The 22,065-nt window shown below is 42.5% G+C and overlaps 1 protein-coding gene across 1 annotated transcript in view; it reads right to left on the bottom strand.

Annotated features, from left to right (window-relative positions):
* LOC115159544 (pappalysin-1-like) overlaps positions 1-21,840 on the bottom strand; it is a 122,469-nt gene extending 100,629 nt beyond the window's left edge. Inside the window, exons 1-2 of the mRNA XM_029709362.1 lie at positions 20,692-21,840; positions 11,070-12,171 (exon numbers count right to left, since the gene is read on the bottom strand). Of these exons, the coding sequence (XP_029565222.1) occupies positions 11,070-12,171; positions 20,692-21,082 (1,493 nt within the window). The 5' untranslated portion in view covers positions 21,083-21,840. The remainder of the gene's footprint in view (positions 1-11,069; positions 12,172-20,691) is intronic.
* Positions 21,841-22,065: the final 225 nt, after the last annotated feature.

Here is a 22,065-nt window from a genome sequence, read left to right on the forward strand (position 1 = left end):
GGACAGAATAATAAAGAGGATGAGTCAAGTGGTGCAGACAGGGGACATGTCAGGATATGGTTGGTTAAGCGTTGGGACAGAATAATGAAGAGGGTGAGCCAAGTGGTGCAGACAGGGGACATGTCAGGATATGGTTGGTTAAGCGTTGGGACAGAATAATAAAGAGGATGAATCAAGTGGTGCAGACAGGGGACATGTCGTTATTGCTGTTAGTTGCTAGAGTTAGACCCCTGCTACTATTGATCTGGCTCTTCTAGATTGATTTCCCTCCGCTCCTTCAGAGAAATAAGTCCAGACCAGTAGGTGAGGAAGGATAAGGATGCTGTATAGGCTTAGTTCCTGGGATGGGATCTGGGCCAGGTGTGTTTGGAATAAGAGACGGCATAGTGGAAAAGTCCTGCTCGGCCTGTGGGAAACTGGAGGCGCGCACAGGGGCCAGGCCTACAGAGAGCACATGATATAAGGTCCTTCTTCCTAATAATTTCAGGAATTTCATTATTTCCTCGGAAAATATTTGTCCGGCTTTTTGGCCGTGCATGAGGGGAAAAAAGGGTCAGGGGGGTTTAATGGTGAGATGAGTAAATCAACAACAGATAAAAGCAGTACTATTGTAGGTCAGAACCCATCTAAACTGAGTTCAATTAAGTCTAATGTATTGGCTCTGTGACAACAACACAACACACATCAGATGTGGACTGGATGGACAGATGCAGGCTTTAGCTTGACTGCATGAAAACAGGCTCGGCTGCAAATGTGTCTGCCAGGGTGCATGGATTTGCACTCTTCTGTGTGTATACATGTCATCAGCTTTGTACGAAAGTAATTGACTGCTTGATGTAGTGGGAGGCTGTTAAAAAAGGGTAGAGAGCAGTGGCTGTGTGACCAGTGGCCTGTATTCATGGATGCCAAGGGAAGCCAGGCTTCCCCAAATATTTGACCAATAAAAAAACATGAATTATAAAATAATTTATCTTTCATCTCTCTGTGTTTTCATAATTGTATGTAAATTCGCAAGTGGCTGAATCTTACCGGAGATATCATCAGAGCGAGGGAACCAGCGCCTCTTAGTATGTGTAGCCCATGTATCTGATGCTGTCTGGAGCAAAAGAGTATGACGTTGTCGCCGTAGCATTTCATTGATTGATGCCAGCAAGAATTTGGACTCCCTTGATGCATTTTTTAAATAAAAGATCTAGCCAATCAGCGTTGAGCTGAGCTCAACTTTGGGTTGTCCTGGTTCAGCAAAACGCCCTGCAAGGGAGGCCAGTTTGGATTTGGATTCACACAATCAAATCACATCCAAAGCAAAATGTCATTTTCAGAAAAACGTGTCTGTTTCTGATCTGCTTGTGCTGATGTCCTGCAGTAACTAGCTTGCTAAATCGGCCCTTTTCTAAGCCATGGATGGAGATGTGGATTTGGACTTAATTCTCTGTACAGGCAATGAATATGACAGCGATTCTGATTTAATCAAAAATTAATATGTTGTGCCACTGGCCTGAGAGATTGAAGTTCAATATGTAGCCTAGATGTTGCCTAGTAGGCTCATGTTACTAGCTAGCTAACTTAGCTGGTTCATTGTTGCCCATGCGAGAAAGTTAAGCTAGCAAGCATTTTAGCTACAGTGGCTTGCGAAAGTATTCACCCCCTGTGGCATTTTTCCTATTTTGTTGCCTTACAACCTGGAATTAAAATGTATTTTTGGGGGGTTTGTATCATTCGATTTACACAACATGCCTACCACTTTGAAGATGCATTTTTTTTTGTGTGAAACAAACAAGAAATAAAATAAAAAACGGAAAACTTGAGCACGCATAACTATTCACCCCCATAAAGTCAATACTTTGTAGAGCCACCTTTTGCAGCAATTACATCTGCAAGTCTCTTGGGGTATGTCTCTTTACGCTTGGCACATCTAGCCACTGGGATTTTTGCCCATTCTTCAAGGCAAAACTGCTCCATCTCCTTCAAGTTGGATGGGTTCCGCTGGTGTACAGCAATCTTTAAGTCATACCACAGATTCTCAATTGGATTGAGGTCTGGGCTTTGACTAGGCCATTCCAAGACATTTAAATGTTTCCCCTTAAACCACTCGAGTGCTGTTTTAGCAGTATGCTTAGGGTCATTGTCCTGCTGGAAGGTGAACCTCCATCCCAGTCTGAAATCTCTGGAAGACTGAAACAGCTTTCCCTCAAGAATTTCCCTGTATTTAGCGCAATCCATCATTCCTTCAATTCTGATCAGTTTCCCAGTCCCTGCCGATGAAAAACATCCCTACAGCATGATGCTGCCACCACCATGCTTCACTGTGGGGATGGTGTTGTCAGGGTGATGAGAGGTGTTGGATTTGTGCCAGACATAGCGTTTTCCTGGATGGCCAAAAAGCTCAATTTTAGGCTCATCTGACCAGAGTACATTCTTCCATATGTTTGGGGAGTCTCCCAAATGCCTTTTGGTGAACAACAAATATGTTTGCTTATTTTCTTCTGGCCACTCTTCCGTAAAGCCCAGCTCTGTGGAGTGTACGGCTTAAAGTGGTCCTATGCACAGATACTCCAATCTCTGCTGTGGAGCTTTACAGCTCCTTCAGGGTGATCTTTGGTCTTTTTGTTGCCTCTCTAATTAATGCCCTCTTTGCCTTGTCCGTGAGTTTTGGTGGGCGACCCTCTCTTGGCAGGTTTGTTGTGGTGCCATATTCTTTCTATTTTTTAATAATGGATTTAATGGTGCTCCGTGGGATGTTCAAACTTTCAGATATTTTTTTATAGCCCAACCCTGAACTGTACTTCTCCACAACTTTGTCCCTGACCTGTGTGGAGAGCTCCTTGGTATTCATGGTGCCGCTTGCTTGAGGGTGCCACTTGCTTGGTGGCGCCCCTTGCCAGTGTGTTCCAGACTCTGGGGCCTTTCAGAACATGTGTATATATACTGAGATCATTTGACACTTAGATTGCACACAGGTGGACTTTATTTAACAAATTATGTGACTTCTGAATGTAATTGGTTGCAGCAGATCTTATTTAGGGGCTTCATAGGAAAGAGGGTGAATACATATACACGCACCACTTTTCAGTTTTTTTTCTTTATTATTATTTTTTAAACAAGTTATTGTTTTCATTTCGCTTCACCAATTTGGACTATTTTATGTCTGTTCATTATATGAAATCCAAATAAAAATCTATTTAAATTTGAGGTTGTAATGCAACAAAATAGGAAAAACGCCAAGGGGGGCGAATACTTCTGCAAGGCACTGTAGGTAGCCTGTGATAACAAAAACTAAAAGCATACTGCATGACAGAACCATAGACCGTTTTGCCAACATGAAAGAGAGGATGGCATTGTACAGTAAGGTGAGTCAAACATCTGTTTTGCTTGAGTGCACACACACAGAAGTCAGTACCATGGACAGCCACATGATATTTAGCAACATAGGACTAAATTGTTTTTGGTATAATGAAGTTCATTTTCAGTGTATTAAAGCATATATAGCCTTGTTGATTTGAAATGTTTAAGTTGAAATGGTGCTGGAATAGAGGAGGCAGTGCTCCTGTTGTCTTTGTGCTGACTCTGTGGTAACTCTGTGGTAACTCTGTGGTTCTAAATTACTAGTTGTTTAGTAAACTGTAGAAAACATTAACTTGCTTGACCTTGCAGGTCATAACTGTTTGCTACATGCAATATCTGCTTTGTGGACTTCACTGGTCAGATGTTGCTCTCCGGTTATGTGATGAAACAAACATATGTGTAGTTGAATGTATTCCGCCACTGTGACTGTTGTCTTTTTGATATCACGGGCCAGCCTAATTGTATATCACAATGGCGTATGAACGAACGCGTTATAGAGCAAACAGCGCAACACAGGTTATAATATGGCTTTTTTACTGGTTTGGCCTTCTCAATGATTTTACCCACACACCGCTACTGTGTCTGGCACTACTTTAGCCAGTGGGGCCTCTGGGAGTGAGTATTCCAGTCTTGAGCCTGTCCTGCAATTGACTTTGTCTCTCTCCCTTTCTAACACTCGCTCTCACTTTCCCTGTCTCTCCCTCCTCTCTTTTGTGCTCTCCCCATCTCTAACGCCCTCCCTCCCTCCAGTTCTCTCTATTTCCATACTCCCTCCCACTCTCCCTTTCCTGGCTCCCAGTCTCTTCTCTAAGGATGTCTCTGGTTTAACCCAAATTAGGACCTGATGGGTCAGTTTCACCCCCCTCAGCGCTCCTCTCCCCTCATCTCTTACCCTTCATCCTCTATCCTTCGCCCCTTGCCCCATATTCCTCATCCATTGCCCCTTGTGAGCCACAGGGGAGAGACAATTTTCCATTCATTTGAAGACTTTTCATGCATGCCCTGGGAAGAACATATACTGTAGATCACTTAGAAAGACGCACACAGAGAGAGAGAGAGAGAGAGAGAGAGAGAGAGAGAGAGAGAGAGAGAAGTCGAGAGAAGAGGCGAAAATAAATTGGAAAATGTAACTTCACTAAATTCAGATGTCAGCGGGCATCTGTTCTGGGGCAGTCCAGGGTGCAAAGAGAGCTCAAACTGTGTTAATGCTTTTATATCTGATACATATTAAATGAAAGATTATGACTTCATCCATTTACACCCATATATAATTCATATAAGCCCATAAATTTGCCTCGTATACATACGTCTGGGGCTGCTGAGTGTGAAACGCTGCGGTGAGTTGGCATGGTGATGGCGGCCTCACGCCAAGAACACTTTTAAATCGGTGGGCCCCTCAGCTCTCCTGTCATCGGCTTGGTCAACACTGCAGATCCTAAAGGCCTCATTCATCCGTGCCGTTATTACCACACTGACACGCTCTTTTTCTCCATCCTTAATCTTTTGTGCTTTTTCCCGCTCTATGGAGGACACAACCTACGTAAGACCAAGTGTTGACACTAGGATTCAAAAGTTGGACACCCAAGCTAGACAACTGGGACTTCCAGAGTTAGAGTTAAAGTACAGTATAGAGAATATGTGCATAGAAAGACATGATAAAGTTTCCAGTGCTTGTAGTGTATCTGTTTATCTTAAGTGGAGACTCTTAATAGTGTTGGTGGTGTGTCCGTACCAACCAATCATGACCTTAAAGTGGGGTTTCAGAGGTGGTGGGACAGTCTTGAAAATGTGTTGGCATTCTCAGGTCAAATTCAACATGACAGTGTTGCATGTGAATGCCACTGGATGACATTTCTGTACTATCTCACCCATGTAAATTCCAAATCAACTCCTGATTTGGAGCTTTTCCAAATCAATTAAATTCCTGTTGTGATCTTACATTTACGTCATTTAGCAGACACTCTTATCCAGAGCGACTTACAGTAGTGAATGCATACATTTCATACAATTTCATACATTTTTTTTGTTTTGTTTTGTTTTTTTTCTTCCCTGTGCTGTGTAGTTGAGTTAGACTCATCCCTTACGTCTAACTCTATGGAGGCGATAGCAATACAGTACTTCAACGGTCTTTCCTCTTCAGTGGAGGTAGATGGAAACGTACCACCTCTCCACCCCCTTCCCTGACCTCAATAATAATATTAATAATAATTTGGGGGTGTGCTTATATTTGTTCTGTTACACACTTGTGTAATGGAAATGTGTTTCTTGAGACACCCGCAGGGAGTGGTGTCACAGCCAGGGTCACCATTATCCAGTGGCCCATGAGCAATTGGGGTTAACTGCCTTGCTCAAGGGCACAGTGACAGATTTTTCACCTTGTCAGCTACGATATTCGAACCAGCAAATTGTTGGTTACTGGCACATCGCTCTAAGCACAAGTCTACCTTCCACCCAATGACCCCCATCACCCTCCACTGTGGGCCACCCACCCCACCTCAGCTGATGACATGTGAGGACGAACCCACAAAGACGAGTGCAGGTGAACTCACAGAGAGAGAGAGAGAGAGCGCGAGAGAGAGAGAGAGAGAGAGAGAGAGAGACAGAGAGAATTGGCCATTAACCTACCACAGAGAGACAGTAATGCGCGGAGGGGCCAGGCGGAAACAAATTGCCCTCCACCCCTGATGAAGCTGGACCAGAGGCATGACGGCCTCCAGATCAATCAGTAAATGTAAGTAGGACCATCTACATGGAAGGAAATACTTTTCTATAGGTTGTAGAATGTATTCAATTTAGTTGAGTCTTACTTGAACTTCTATCCAGTTTCCAACCAGGCAAGATCGAATGTCTATTTTTAGTGTTTCAAAGACAAGCATCAGTTTATTTTTCTCAGAAAGCTGTCAGAGTTACCATGTCCTTTTACTCTCTGCAAAGGATACTTACTGTTGTTTCACCTCAGATTTTCACATACCGGTAAGCACAGTCAGGACCAGACATAAGTAAGAATGTCATCCCATGAAAAATCCCCTGACAATAACATCAAATATCAGCACAACCGTAAAACAGCATAACAACAAAGGCCTGTGAAAACAATGCAAAATATTTCCTTTTATGCGAGGGGATTGTTAGGTATTATCAGTGGTATTTCCAGAGGAGCCTCTGTCTGTGGACTGCAGAGAAGAGCAGCTAGCGATGCAGAGCTGCTGAGCCGAGCGGCCTACCACTGTCCCCTCATAGCCAGATTCCTAAACACACTAAGTGGTAACAGGCATGAGGGCTACAAAAATAAATGCAGGACCTCACAGCCATTGTTCCCTTGCGTATGTAGTGCGTAGTTCGTCCAGAATTCCACAATTAAGGAGGAATGTCGAATAATGTTTGTAATGCGGCCCTCCATGAGGTTCTCTAGACATACCATAATCAAACCAAAATAAAGAAGCACTCGGGGAGCTTCTCTTTTTTCAACTTCAGAATTCTCTCTCTTTTCAACTTCAGAATTCTCTCTCTTTTCAACTTCAGAATTCTCTCTCTTTCTTCATTTCTCTTTCAATCTCTCTTATCCCCCCTTTTAAGAGCCCATCTTTCATATGTCTGCAGGGAGATTTGAATGGAAGGGACTGTAAGTGTGTGCCAATAGCTGATTTCTATGAGACGTCGTCTTGGCTGACTGTTGATGAATGACTTTGTGATGATGACTGAAACGGAGGGGAGGAAAGAGATGGCAAACCCACCTGCTTCTTCTTTCTGATGTCGCCTCACACAGAGTTGTTTAGCAGCCATGTTAAATACAGAGAGTGCCAGCGAGACAGTGCTTCCAGGCCTTTGCAATGAGCATGATAGAAAACAGCCTAGTGCCTTGAATCTGGCTACATCAGAAAGACACAAATATTCCCCACAATAGCCCTATTTGGGGCTTTTTCCACCCCCCTCTCTTTAGCATGACGCTGTCCAAAAACATCTACTAGCATCTGACATTGGTAGATTTTTTTTCTCCAGTCACCGCTAGAAATTCAAGACCACAAGGACCCTCTACAACCGCTGCAAAATGTCTCTGTCCTCAGTGTTCGAGTTTCACGGCCGCCAAGAAAAACCCTTTACTACTGGAGCCCCTCAAGGTCCATGACAAAAAGCAGTTCCAGAGAGAACCAGAAACCGTTTTTCTCACTGCTGCTCAATCATCCTCCATGGCACAGAGTAGGAATCCTGCACATACTGGCAGGTATTAGAGCAGTTGAGGCCTCAGCATCTCCTCTCAGTAACCCTAACAAACTGCTGGAAAAAATATGTATTTTATTTCAATGTTTTTATGAATACCACTAGCAACAACAGAATAAACACATTTTGAATTACATACCTACAGAAGAAAATAAGAGAATATCTTCTTTCTAATGATGTCAACTTTATTTCTCAACTAAAATGGAATAAATTACACTCACTGGAGTATCTAACATAGGCTTTGAAAAAGCACCCACGAATAGGCTACCAGTGTGGCAAGTGCCGCTGGCTGCTGGTAAGCTTTCTTGACTTGGACATTCATTTTTGCCAACACATGGCTAACCTTTGTTTAACCACATGCTCTTAAAGAACAAAATTGGAGTTACCTTTCCAGTTTATAGTCTTTGTAAGAGTTAACACTTCCTCTTCCAATTAAAATGTGGGGAGAACAAAATAATTTAAAACTAAGTACCTGATCTATTTATTGTAAAATGTTGATTACTTCTCCTTGCCATTATCATTCATCTGATGATAAGACAAGACGTGCAAAAAATACAGTACCAGTCAAAAGTACCAGTACCAGTCAAAAGAGGTTTTCTTTATTTTTACCATTTTCTATATTGTAGAATAATAATGAAGACATCAAATCTATGAAATAATAACACATGTGGAATCATGTAGTAACCAAAAAAAGTGTTAAACAAATCAATATATTTTATATTTGAGATTCTTAAAAGTAGCCACCCTTTGCCTTGATGACAGCTTTGCACATGCTTGGCATTCTCCCAACCAGCTTCATGAGGTAGCCACCTGGAATGCATTTCAATTAACAGGTGAGCCTTGTTAAAAGTTAATTGGTGGAATTTCTTTCCTTCTTAATGCGTTTGAGCCAGTCAGTTGTGTTGTGACAAGGTAGGGGTGGTAAACAGAAGATAGCCCTATTTGGTAAAAGACCAAGTCCATATTATGGCAAGAACAGCTCAAATAAGCAAAGAGAAACAACAGTCCATCATTACTTTAAGACATGAAGGTCTGTCAATCCGGAAAATGTCAAGAACTTTGAACATTTTTTCAAGTGCAGTCGCAAAAACCATGAAGCGTTATGATGAAACTGACTCTCATGAGGACCGCCACAGGAAAGAAAGAGCCAGAGTTACCTCTGCTACAGACAAAACATTCATAAGAGTTACCAGCCTCAGAAATTGCAGCCCAAATAAATGCTTCATGGAATTCAAGTAACAGACACATATCAAAGTCAACTGTTCAGAGGAGACTGCGTGAATCCGGCCTTCATGGTCGAATTGCTGCAAAGACACCACTACTAAAGAACACCAATAATAAGAAGAGACTTGCTTGGGCCAAGAAACATGAGCAATGGACATTAGACTGGTGGAAATCTGTCCTTTCGTCTGATGAGACCAAATTTGAGATGTTTGGTTCCAACCGCCGTGTCTTTGTGAGACACAGAGTAGCTGAACGAATGATCTCCGCATGTGTGGTTCCCACCGGGAAGCATGGAGGAGGTGGTGGGATGGTGCTTTGCTGGTGACACTGTCAGTGATTTATTTAGAATTCAAGGCACATTTAACCAACATGGCTACCACAGCATTCTGCAGCGATACACCATCCCATCTGGTTTGCGCTTAGTGGGACTACCATTTGTTTTCAACAGAACAATGACCCAACACACCTCCAGGCTGTGTAAGGGCTATTTGACCAAGAAGGAGAGTGATAGGGTGCTGCATCAGATGACCTGGCCTCCACAATTGGACCACAGAGTGAAAGGAAAGCAGCCAACAAGTGCTCAGCATATGTGGGAACTCCTTCAAGACTATTGGAAAAGCATTCCAGGTGAAGCTGATTGAGAGAATGCCAAGAGTGTGCAAAGGCAAATGGTGGCTCTTTGAAAAATTGTAAATTGTAAATCTATCTAGTGTTGATGTCTTCACTATTATTCTACAATGTAGAAAATAGTCAAAATAAAGAATGAGTAGGTGTGTCCAAACTTTTGACTGGTACTGTATTTGTTGCTAACTTGTAATATGATGGGGGTCCTTAGTTTTGCTGGTTTGCCTAGGAGGGGATCCCTGAGCAAGAAAAGGTTGAAGACCCCTGTCCTATAACATTCTTCCCGGGGAGAAGAGCAATACCGGTGCAAAGGCGTATCGGCGCCCGTTTTCCCCTGCCGAGGGAGATATACTTCCCCCACAAAAATGTCTCTCGAAGGTAGTGTTACACTGAAATGAGTCCCTACTGCCGCTAGCAGAGTGATGCTGGCCGCTCTCCTTGACCTCTAATTGCTCCTTCTGGTCTGTCTAGAGTGTCATTGTTTCCAATCTCACTAGCGCTCCAATCAATCTAGCTTAATTAGGGCTGCAGAGTATAGACAGAGAGCAAGGAAGAGAAAAGAGGTTGAAAAATGAAAAGAGAAAAGATCTGTCTGGCCCCCCCAAGTGTGGGACGGTGATTGAGCCTGTGTGAAAGCCAGATTGGACTAACAGTCCCAGAGAACACCCAGCTGGGCCAGACACACACACCGCCGGGGGTAGAGTTACACTCTGCTCAAAAAGGACCAGCCAGGAGACAGTAGGACTGACTGACTGTGTATCAAAACCTCACAATCATGGACAGTGGATCACAGCATTGAATAAGAACATTGTTGAGGGTAGAATGCCATGTCAGGAACATATATTGAGTGTACAAAACATTAGGAAAACATCCCCTTTTGCCCTCAGAACAGCCTCAATTCATTGTGGGACTCAACAAGGTGTTGAAAGCGTTCAACAAGGATGCTGGCCCATGTTGACTCCAATGCTCTCCACAGTTGTGTGAAGTTGTCTGGATGTCCTTTTGGTGGTGGACCATTCTTGATACACATGGAAAACTGTTGAGCGTGAAAAACTCAGCAGCGTTGCAGTTCTTGACACACTTAAACCGGTGCGCATTTCACCTACTACCATACCCTGTTCAAAAGCATTTCAATCTTTTGTCTTACCCATTTACCCTCTGAATGGCACACATACACAATCCATGTCTCAAGGCTTAAAAATCCTCCCTTAACCTGTCTTCTCCCCTTCAACTACACTGATTGAAGTGGATTTGACATGTGACATCAATAAGGGATCATTGCTTTCACCTGGATTCACCTGGTCAGTTTATGTCATGGAAAGAGCAGGTGTTTCTAATTTTATGTGCACTCAGTGTATATAATACTTGATTGTACTTACAATTACTTTTTCTTTAACAATTTTCTGACACAAAACTGTTGACTAGACCCTGACAAATGGGCAAATCGTAAATTGACGATATGTATCAAATGGATATGAAAATCTCCCTTTGACATCAATGTATGATTTGTGAGATTTTGGCGCTAAGCTGTCTTGAATATCTGTATCAAATGCCTATGCAAATCTCTCATGATCTGTGAGAAACTTTTAAAATTGAACACCAAGCTATATCTTTGTTTAGGACTCATGAAGCAGAGATATAAACACAGACAGAGAGCTGACCTGTGTGGAGAGGAGCGGTTGAAGCAGGTCTTGGTCACATCCGTCACATTGGGGTTACAGCAGTCTCCGTTGTCATAGAAGAAGTTGTCCCAGTTACACTCGGGGTCGCACACCCCATTGCCCTGCTTGTATTCGGGGCATCGGCTGCGGTGCCTCTTACAGTCGCCTGCGTCGAAGCCTGTCAGTGTGTGGTTGCACTCTGGGTCACATGCCTCGTCGCCCACTTTGCTGATGTCACAGTTGGCCAGGACCAGACGGTGGCGCAGGGAAGAGTTGGTGACGTTGTGGACGCTCAACTCCCAGGTGATGTTGTAGACAGCGAAGGCCTTGTTGAGGTCCTGGTGTTGCAGTTGGATCTGATGAGGCGTGACAGTGGGCCTGCGCCCAGCATCGTCCCACACGTTGACCACACGGTATCGTATCGTCTTGGGTTTCCGGAAGGTCCAGGTGCGGTTGTAGTTGGTCACCACTTCCACGTTATCGCAGATAGTTTGACCACAGGTTGGGGGTTCCAGGGTGGTATCCAAGGACCCTCCACTTCCACTTCCTCCTACCCCTTCAGCCTGCCCCACCCTGCTGCTGCTACCCTCCTCTTGCTGGGGGAAGCTGCCATCCTTCACAGTCAGCCACTTTCTGGCCGGGTGCTCAAAGGTCTCCCGGATCACCAGCTGAGGCTCATCTTGAGGATTCTCGTGACCCTGCATATCCCTGATTATCTGCCTCTGTCCCCGGGCCTCCCTCCACAGATTTACCCTCTCCACAGCCCCACGGTAGTTATGGTTCAGAGCGTTCCCGCCCACCATCAGCACCTTGCACTTCTTGGTTAGATAGCTGAAGACGTTGCCCGACTGTTCCCGGCTAACACCCACCTGGGCGCCGTTGACGTAGAGTTTCATGTAGAGGCCGTCGTAGGTTACTGCCAGGTGGGCCCAGGTGTTGGGCAGGTATTGGCCATTGGAGTGGATGGAGGTGACTTTGTGGGCACGGTCCGTCTTTAAGGAGAAGAAGAAGCGTGGGTCGCAGTTACCCTGCTCACTGACCGCCCGGATGCCCAGCAGCCAGCCCCGGTCGCTGGAGGCATAGAAACACTTATCATACAGACCTGGGAGAAAGCAGAGAGCGAGAGAGTCAGTTAACATGAGATAGAGAGACATGGTAAGAAAGAAAGAGGGAGAGAGACAGAGAATAGAAGGATAGAAAGAGAGAAAAAAAGAGAGAATGAAGCTTTGACTTTCAGATGTTCTTTAGTACGTTACCTAAGAGACACCTTCAATTAAAGTTGCACTATGCAGAAATCGCTCCACCATTTCCTGGTTGCTAAAACTCTAATAGTTCGCCAAATTTCAATTATGTGACAAAATAAGCTTGCATAGTGTAGAGAATCATTGTACCATCTAAACAGCTGTGAAATATATATTCCATAACCAAAAATATTGTTGTTTCAGCTGTTTGAAGCTGGTGTACAAAACCGAAAGTAAGAGAGGCAAAAACAAAAGAACGGGAAGCATAGAAATAGCACACATTGAACAGATCTACCGCTTCTTAGACTTGCTTTCAAGTAGAATAATAGATCTATAACTCACATTTCTATGTGAATTTGGCCGGGTCGCTCAAAAGGTTACATAGTGCAACTTCAATTAAAAGAGAACAACACAATCCAGATAGAAAGAGAGAGAGAGAGAGAGAGAGAAAGAGCCAGAGGGAGAAAGAGAGGGGGAGAAAGAGCCAGAGCATTGGATAGTTCACTGATCACCTCTGGGACAGAGAGAAAGAGTAGATGTTAATCAACACTGAGCAGCACTGGGAGCCAGCATTTGTATTCTCAGTTAATAACATTTTTAAAGTTTAGTCTCAGGGGCTTCACGGCTTTGTCTCCTGAACATCATCAACCTAGGAGGTCTGCCTCGAGTCACCCTTATCCAATTTACTGTTCATTTGACATATTTTGAAATGAAACAGTAAAATGAACAGTAAAATGTAGACACTCTACTGTAAAGTTTGTCTTATAATTCATCCAACAAAATGTAAAATGCATCAGTGTGCCACGTAATCACATTCTCTCATTCATCAGATGTAGGCATTAACAATAAGGTACAGATTATGTGGTAGATGTACTAAAACGATACATTTGAAGATAGCATCAGAAAAATGTCCTGGAAATTGAGTTAAGGTGCATGCAGTATTTAGCTTGGGGAGACCCATAGACTCTTACAATGAATATTTCATGATTATGAGGCCATTTTAACATTTTGGGGAACCAGAAGATGTAGTTTCATGCAAAACCCTTGTTATGCTAGAGGCACCAAAACACCTTTTTCCTGTTGCACTTGGAAAGCATACAGTATGTCAAGTTCAGTGTGGTAATGTGTTTTCACTTCCCAGGGGATCTCTGAATGCTAAATGTTTATGTTTAGTGTGTTTGTTGTGTGTGTGTGTGTGTGCGTGTGTGTTTGAGTGTGTGTTCATGCGTGCATACATGTGTGAACAGTTCATGTGTATACGCCTATGCACATACACCAGAGCCCCTCAAGCATGAGGGAATCCATGTGCTCACAAAATATTTTGGGGACCACCACTGCCAGGGGCATACGTTACTCACATGTACAAGCACGAGGGAAAGCAGCTCCCGAGTGGTGCAGCGGTCTAAGGCACTACATCCCAGTGTAAGAGGCATCACTACAGTCCCTGGTTCAAATCCAGGCTGTATCACATCCGGCTGTGATTGGGAGTCCCATAGGGCCAGGGTAGGCCGTCATTGTAAATAACAATTTGTTCTTAACTTAACTTGCCAAGTTAAATAAAGGTTAAATCTCCATTCCTTCCCAATCCACATAATGCAATAAAGAGACCCAAGCTAGGACTTCTTCATACAATGTGAACCAAGTAGGAGTATCCGATGCAATCCCCAACCCATCTTTGTTACGCCCTCTATATAGGACTTATTTATTTAACTAGGCAAGTTAGTTAAGAACAAATTCTTATTTACAATGACAGCCCTAACCTGGACAACGCTGAGCCAATTGTGCGCCGCCCTATGGGACTCCCAATCACAGCCGGTTGTGATACAGCCTGGAACCGAACCAGGGTCTGTAGTGACACCTCGAGCACTGAGAGTACGGGAGCCCACAGTTCCTCAATTAATTAATATGATCATGCTGATTAAAATCCGACCAAGGTCTTCACTCCCTTTAACATGATGCACATTAAGTAGGAGGATGTCTTCGTTGGCTGAAAGGGGGATATTCTAATGGCCAAGCCATTCAAAGAGCTTGGTGGGGTTCAATGTCAAGGTCAGCCGTATTTAGTGTGACGTCCTCAGTGTTTCCACTACAGTGGAAGGAAAAACTCCTCCATCTGTCAGCTAGTGCACTCAAGGCTAAAAGGTATGTTAAAATGCGTGTTGGGCTTCTAGTGTAAACAGCTGTCATAATTCTGCCATGCTCAATTAATCTAACATAGTACACTTTTCCAGACCCAACCTGTTCTGTGTTTAGATGGGGCACACACATGCACGCATGCACGGACACACACATGCACAGGTATTTGCATACACACACTGAAGCTAAGGCTAAAAGCCATTCATGTCAGTTTAGAAGGCGACCTTGCTTGCACTTGCCATTTGTCTTCCCCTAAGGAAAACACACTAAGGTACAAAAAAAAGAAAACAAATGTCAGAGAAATCTGATGAAAAGCAGGGAGAGGGAACAATGGAGGCTAGCCCATTGTGTGTGCTTTTGAACTGTTCTGGCTCTGAAAGTCAGGGAAAGGGACTTTGCATTCAGACAAAGTGAAGTTGTATTTTTTACCTTTATTTAACTAGGCAAGTCAGTTAAGAGCAAATTCGTTTTTCCAATGATGGCGTAGGAACAGTGGGTTAACTGGCTTGTTCAGGGGTAGAACAACAGATTTTTACCTTGTCAGCTTGGGGATTCAATCTTGCAACCTTTCGGTTACTAGTCCAACGCTCTAACCACTAGGCTACCCTGCCGCCCCAAGTGATCGTCACACCGTGTATTTGACATGTTGGAAATGTACATTGATCCTTAGACTCTAAACACAATTCCTAACAGCACCAGGCTCCAGTGGGGGGTTCAATTAAATATTCAAATGACAGTCAATTACAAGTCAATTTCATTTTGCTCTATAACTAACTGGAGACATTTTTCAACAATGTAATTAACTTGAAACCTTCTCATTACGTTTAATGATTCAAAAGAGAATTGTGTAATATGCAAATGATCTCGTGGCAAACCTATACAGTAACAGACATCTTGGGGGAAATAACATTTAGAATTTTCCAGCCTTAGATTATCTCAACAGAAACATCAACGCTCATCTACCTAGTCTGAAATCAAGAGACTACATGTAGCCTTTTGCTGTATGCCCTGTGGCTTTCCTCAAATGTATTATATAACTAGATATCTGGGTATTCAAGTTCAATACCCAGCTATCTCATTAGAAATACAGTATGTCAAAATGGTGACATTTAACCAAAGTAGTTATGTCATCTTAGATGTTATATGTTATATGTATTAGATGTTATATGTCTAAGATGTTATATGTCTTCTTAGATGTTATATGTTTTAGATGTTATATGTCTTCTTAGATGTTATATGTTATATGTCTTAGATGTTATATGTCTAAGATGTTATATGTCTTCTTAGATGTTATATGTTTTAGATGTTATATGTCTTCTTAGATGTTATATGTTATATGTCTTAGATGTTATATGTCTAAGATGTTATATGTCATCTTATATGTTATATGTCTTCTTAGATGTTATATGTCTTCTTAGATGTTATATGTTTTAGATGTTATATGTCTTCTTAGATATTATATGTTTTAGATGTTATGTCATCTTAGATGTTATATGTTATATGTCTTCTTAGATGTTATATGTCTTCTTAGATGTTATATGTTTTAGATGTTATATGTCTTCTTAGATATTATATGTTTTAGATGTTATATGTCTTCTTAGATGTTATATGTTTTAGATGTTATATGTCTTCTTAGATGTTATATGTCTTCTTAGATGTTATATGTCATTGGTTATTAGTTATATATCATCTCACAACTAAAATCTGCATAGCACTAGTGCATCACTGCTGATGCATCTGCCAACACAGGCATTTATTGTCTACAGCTGGTCATGGAAGAGAAACTCTGATCCACTGTCTTGCATTTTCCTTTCTCTGATGCGGGACAGACATTCATGACCTGGTAAAAGGGCAAAAAGGTCAGATGTAAAATTCATCTCACATTAGGACACAGAACATGTGTGACATGAACTGCCATGAGGATGTAAAGCACATGGCAGCATTCAGTCAAGTTAAATTACAGTTTGAGTGTCCCCTTCCTCTTTAAAGACCATCTTTATGTAGCTTTCAAAAGCGGGACACCAATTGTAACCACATGTCAACATGTCACAATATGGAGAAGAGAAGTTACAGAGGCTCCTCAGATTGTTTTGACTGGAGGGTTAGCTCAAAGTGTCTACGCTAAAGCAAAAACCCTCGTCCTTGTTTCTAAAATGAAAGGCTGCTCAGTGACTGGTGTTGGTATAGGGTTTGCTCGTGTTTGAACGAGTGCGCAAATCAAATCAGCTAGCCAATGAAATCGCAACACTGAGCTATTCCATTACTGCTACCATGGAATCTACCCTGGCTTCCTTTTTTCCCTTATTTTTGGGTGGTCCTTTCAACTTCCTGTTTGCGCATGCTCATTTTGTCAGCGCTGTTCATGGTCCTGAATCTTGTTGTTCTGCTGGAATCATTCTCCTGCAGTTCCATTGGCCACATCTGCATTACAAATGACAAAGTGTGTGTGTGTGTGTGTGTGTGTGTGTGTGTGTGTGTGTGTGTGTGTGTGTGTGTGTGTGTGTGTGTGTGTGTGTGTGTGTGTGTGTGTGTGTGATACAGATCAGTTTAAAATCCCCAGCTGTTCTTACTGATTGATACCAGTAAGCAGACAGCGGGCACATCTCCTCATGTCAATAGGTAGTGAGTTATCCTGGCAAGTGCCCATCGTATGAATGCCTCTCTGTGTGTCTCAGAGCAAAGGTTACATACTAGCTACCACAAACAAACAGGTATTACTAAGTACATGTCATACTGTACACATGTCAACAATGCAACATACATACATCGTGGGCCCCACATATGTCAGCCATGCAACATATGTACATATATATGTTGGTTCCTGAGCCCTGGAACACCTGGCTGGCTGTGAAAGTGGTTTGGACTAGGACTTCATGAAGTATTCTACTAGCCCTTGTTTTGGGGTGTAGAGTCAATAAAGACCAGAAAGGAACCATAGACACATTTCTACAGGAGTTATCTCTGGTCCTCCGCCAGTCACTTTGGTCACACTCAGCAGTCTCCCTGTGTGTGTTGTATGGTAAACACTAAGTATATACCACACTACTGTACTACTCGTCTCCCCTCAATTATCAAACGGTGAGTTGACACGCTCAATCAAAAAGCAGTGACAGTGATAAAAACCAGGGTAAAAACAACTAGCGTGAAACAGCTGTAGAAAACAAGCCTGGGTCAAAACAACAGGATGGGACTGCTTTAGGCCTGGGATTGTTGGGAGGTCTCAATTGGATTTAAAAGATTAGGCATTATAATATTTGTCGATTGGGAATTTCTTTTCTTTTTTCATTATAAGGGTCTTTTCCCAAACACACTAATCTTAATGTTATGAAAACAAACAATAAAATGGCATGCATAGGATAGGCTAAGACAAGAATGAGGTTAATATGCATTGTTGGGAAAGGGCTCTTAAGTAAGCATTTCACAGTAAAGTCTACACCTGTTGTATTCGTCATGTGACAAATAAAATGTGATTTGATTTGAATATAAGTGATATAACATTACTCAGTTGGGCTAAGACATTCATCTGAATCACAAAGCTCTCAACAGATTACCCAAAGAGTTGAAATGCCTAGAGAGAATTGAATAAGGGTCTGGCTTAGGCTGCCCCCAACCCCAGGCCAAACCTACACTCTGAGAAAACAAGGTGCTATCTAGAACCTAAAAGGGGTCTTCGGCTGTCCCCATAGGAGAACTCTTTATAGTTCCAGGTAGAACCCTTTTGATTCCAGGCAGAACCCTTTGAGTTCCATGTAGTTCTACGTGGAACGCAAAAGAGTTCTACTTGGAGCCAAAAAGGGTTCTCCTGGGGGGATAGCCAAAGAGTGTAGCTAAGAGCGTAGCTAATAGACCTGGACAATATGGGCAAAAATCTATATCCAGATAAATTGACTGAATTATCACTATAATGATAAATTGAACACTATGTTTATAACATATTACCCTTAAAACTACTGCTACTACGACTTGAAATATTGCAGCTATCAATTGTCCCATCAACAATCACCCATACTAGCTAACATTTAACTTGAAACTTTACATTTCTCTAGTAGGGCACTATAGGTTATTTATCGTAATGAACGATATCAGCAAAATGTTCACAATAAGTGGTCGGTGTTAATAATTTTTGGTTTATCGTCCCTGCTCTACTCCTACCCACTGGGCACAGCCTTCAATTCAACTTCTACTCCACGTTGGTTCAACGTGATTTCATTGAAATGATGTGGAAACAACATTGACTCAACCAGTGTGTCCAGTGGCTAGACCAGTGTTTCCCAAACTTGGTCCTCTGGGAGGCAAGGGGTGCACGTTTTGGTTTTCCCTTACACTACACTGCTGATTCAAATAATCAACTAGGCATCAAGCTTTGAACCAGCTGTGCAGTGTTGGGGCAAACATCTAAATGTGCACCCCTTGTGGTCCCAAGGACCAAGTTTGGGTAAAGCTGGGGTAGCCACACATCCAGACACAAATATACAACACACGTGCACACAGGTACACCAAAAACAGGGATGGTACAGTAAGTAGACCAGAATATACAGTATGTGTGTCTCAGTCCATGAGGGGCCTTCACTAAGTACAATAACAGCTCTATCATAATAAACATACTGTGCTAAACAACACAGTAATCAAGATTGCCTTAGCAGAAGTGTGTGTGTCTGTGAGTGTGAAACCCTCCCTTCTCAAGGGTAAGTGCCTCACAAGGGGTAAACTACAATAGTACGCATCTGCACACAAGCAATCAGTTGCTTTCTACGCTCCCTGTTGGCAGCCCATGGGATCGAATCTCATACCAATCTACATCAGAAACAGTGGCACAGACACTGAAATATATAAACAGTACATAGACCTAAATAGGAAAGAAATGCCGTCAAAAATTTGGCATTGTGGATTTCAGAGTAACATGAAAATAGTTTTGCCAGCTCGGTGTCTTCTCAATAATGTTATGTGCCTGCTCACATAATAGTCTCTACAGGCGGGTTCTTTCCGGCAATGTAGGCTACCGTGTGCCGTTGCCTAGTTTACGTTGCGCAAGGTCTCGGATATCCGAGACTACTCGCATAACATTCACAAGGTGCGTTGTGCGTGGATGAAGCAGGCTACTTTCTCCCTCCGATCACTTTACAACGCTTAAACCACATACTAAAATCTCTAAACTGTACTGCCAAGACCCCCAATCTATTAGAGGGTTTTAATTGTGTCAAAGTTAGAGTCACCTAATGTTACGCGCATAGCCTATGTCTGCGGCTGGGTTTGAGGGATCTCGGACGCTCATAGCGCGCCACTCCGCGGCTCTATTCCGGTCTCGTAACCTCCACAGCCAATCCAGAAGTGTCGATTTGGGAAGCATTTTGGATTTGCGGCACGCACAGTGCTCTCTAGTCACTTCAGAATAAAACATATTTCTCTCACTCTCCCCCTTTGCCTGCTGTGACGTGCCCACGAATTCAACGTTTCTAGCATTACATCATAGTTTAAAATAGCCAGACGCCTCATAAATAACACAATTTCTACGCACGATGACATCACCTGTCAATCAAGTGATGCAGTATAAATGCCAATATCGAACAACCTTAAAATAGGCTAGCTTATCTACAATTGTTATACCCAATATTTGAGTCATTTTACGCATGAAAGTTCATAGAAAGAATTTTTCAAAAAATATACGAGGTTATTCATACAGTATGTGTATAAAATCCATTCATTACAATGAGGAACTCTGTAGTAATATCACCTGTGAACGAAAATCCTATCTGAATTATCATACCCAAGTATAGGCTTATGCATGCATATACTTGGTTATGATCACTCAGATAGGATTTTCGTTCACAGGTGATATTACTACAAAGGTCCTCATTGTAATGAATGGATTTTATACACATACTGTATGAATAACCTGGTATAAAATCTCTGATACTGCTATTTTCAAGGCATTACATCATTGGTGTGGATCAGTTCTGAAATGAACTCACTCTCAACTCACTTATGAGTGCATGTTGTTTTACTGTGACAACCGTGCATGGTTTGATCTAAACAATTATATAATAATAGCCTACAAAGCTAAAGGTGAGTTATGACTTTCATTTGGTTTACTAACATAGCATACTTTATTGCTTCATGTGTGCGTTTTAATAAAATATACAGGTTTCACACTAAACTTTTAAATATGCTGTTGCGTTTTAGGTCGCATAAGACTAATAAAACCATTCCTTCATTAATTTGTGAACTGAGACAGTTGTGTAGGCTACCTGCAATCACCGTAGGAGATCGTTGACCTCCTTCTGGTTTGATCCACATCTCCAGCGTAAAATTTCCTCTCGGTATCTCTACGCCCGGTTTAAGCCGAAGTTGGTCACCCCTGCCGGTAAAATAAACAGCTTTCCCCCGACCTGGAGAGTTCTCCTCCGCCTGGGAGGAGCGCCGGCGCTGGCGAGGTACACGTCGTTCCAAGCCGGGCAAGGAGCGTTTGCCCCGGGGCAGACGTGTGGCACAAGCCCCTGGAAAGGTGGCTGTCGCCTCCCTGATACGCACCAAGTCTCTTTTGGATCTCCCCTTTCTCCGGACAGTCCCGCACTCTGATCCAAAACATAAGATGAGTATCACCAGGCAAAGCAGCCAGGGAAAAGTCCAAAGTTTCATTTTCAGGAGAAGAGGTGGTACCACTTTTAAAAATAGCAATGAATAGAAATAAATGTGATAAATATAGGCTAAAATTCGTAGGTCCACAATGCTCTTCCCGAGTTTCGCTTTGTTTTGTTTTTTTCTTTACCGCCGCTTGTCAAACCGTAGATTCAGTCTAAATAAACCCATGAAGCATACTGTAATGTCCCCCTTTATAATGTTAAGCCACGACCCCCTTTCCTTGCCCATGTAAAAGTAAGACTCTTCTGGAGAGATTCAATGAACACAGGAATATTTGATTCATGCATATGTTCCACGGTGTCTTTTCAATGGGTCTCATTAAACCAAAGGGATGACTAATAAGTTCTCATTCAGAGGGGGATGAGGTTGATGGTGCCCCCCATCACTCCTTGGATTGTATGAGTTACTCGCAGAAACCCACAATTGTCCGCCAAACGCTTGTCACACCGTTTTGTTGTTTCCTTATCCCACCTGCAAAACAGTATACAAAATGCCACATATTAAAATTCAAAATAAGTGAAAATAAACCGACCTGTCATTATTTTATTAAAGAAAAATTCCTTGACTTGCTTTTTGATTTTCAAAAGTTGAAATGCACAACATCATCTTGTAAAGCGAGAGAGAGCTGCAGAAGTAATAAGCATTGCGATCCTCATTGATTTGCCTGAAACAGAGAGACACATGGAGAGAGAGACAGCACTGGGCGTCTGCTTTAAGAGCAATTACTCTGAAAGTCTTTTTAAGAGCGAGCAACTGATGTTTCGAATGTTCCGGGCTGTGTTTTTTTTCAGCCGAAGTGGGAAGTCACAGGTACTCACTGCAATTCCATTTTTCCATGGCACACTGATGGGACGGTGTTTACGGAGTTTGGAAAGCGTATGTGTATCCCTCTAGTGGCTACAATTCAAACAATCTAACACATTTTCTACACTTTCACTGATTCTGAGGCAAAACAGAGGACTTAGAATGGGAAGTGACAA

The sequence above is a fragment of the Salmo trutta genome, chromosome 23, assembly GCF_901001165.1.
Source record: "Salmo trutta chromosome 23, fSalTru1.1, whole genome shotgun sequence".
NCBI classification, from domain to species: Eukaryota; Metazoa; Chordata; class Actinopteri; order Salmoniformes; family Salmonidae; genus Salmo; species Salmo trutta.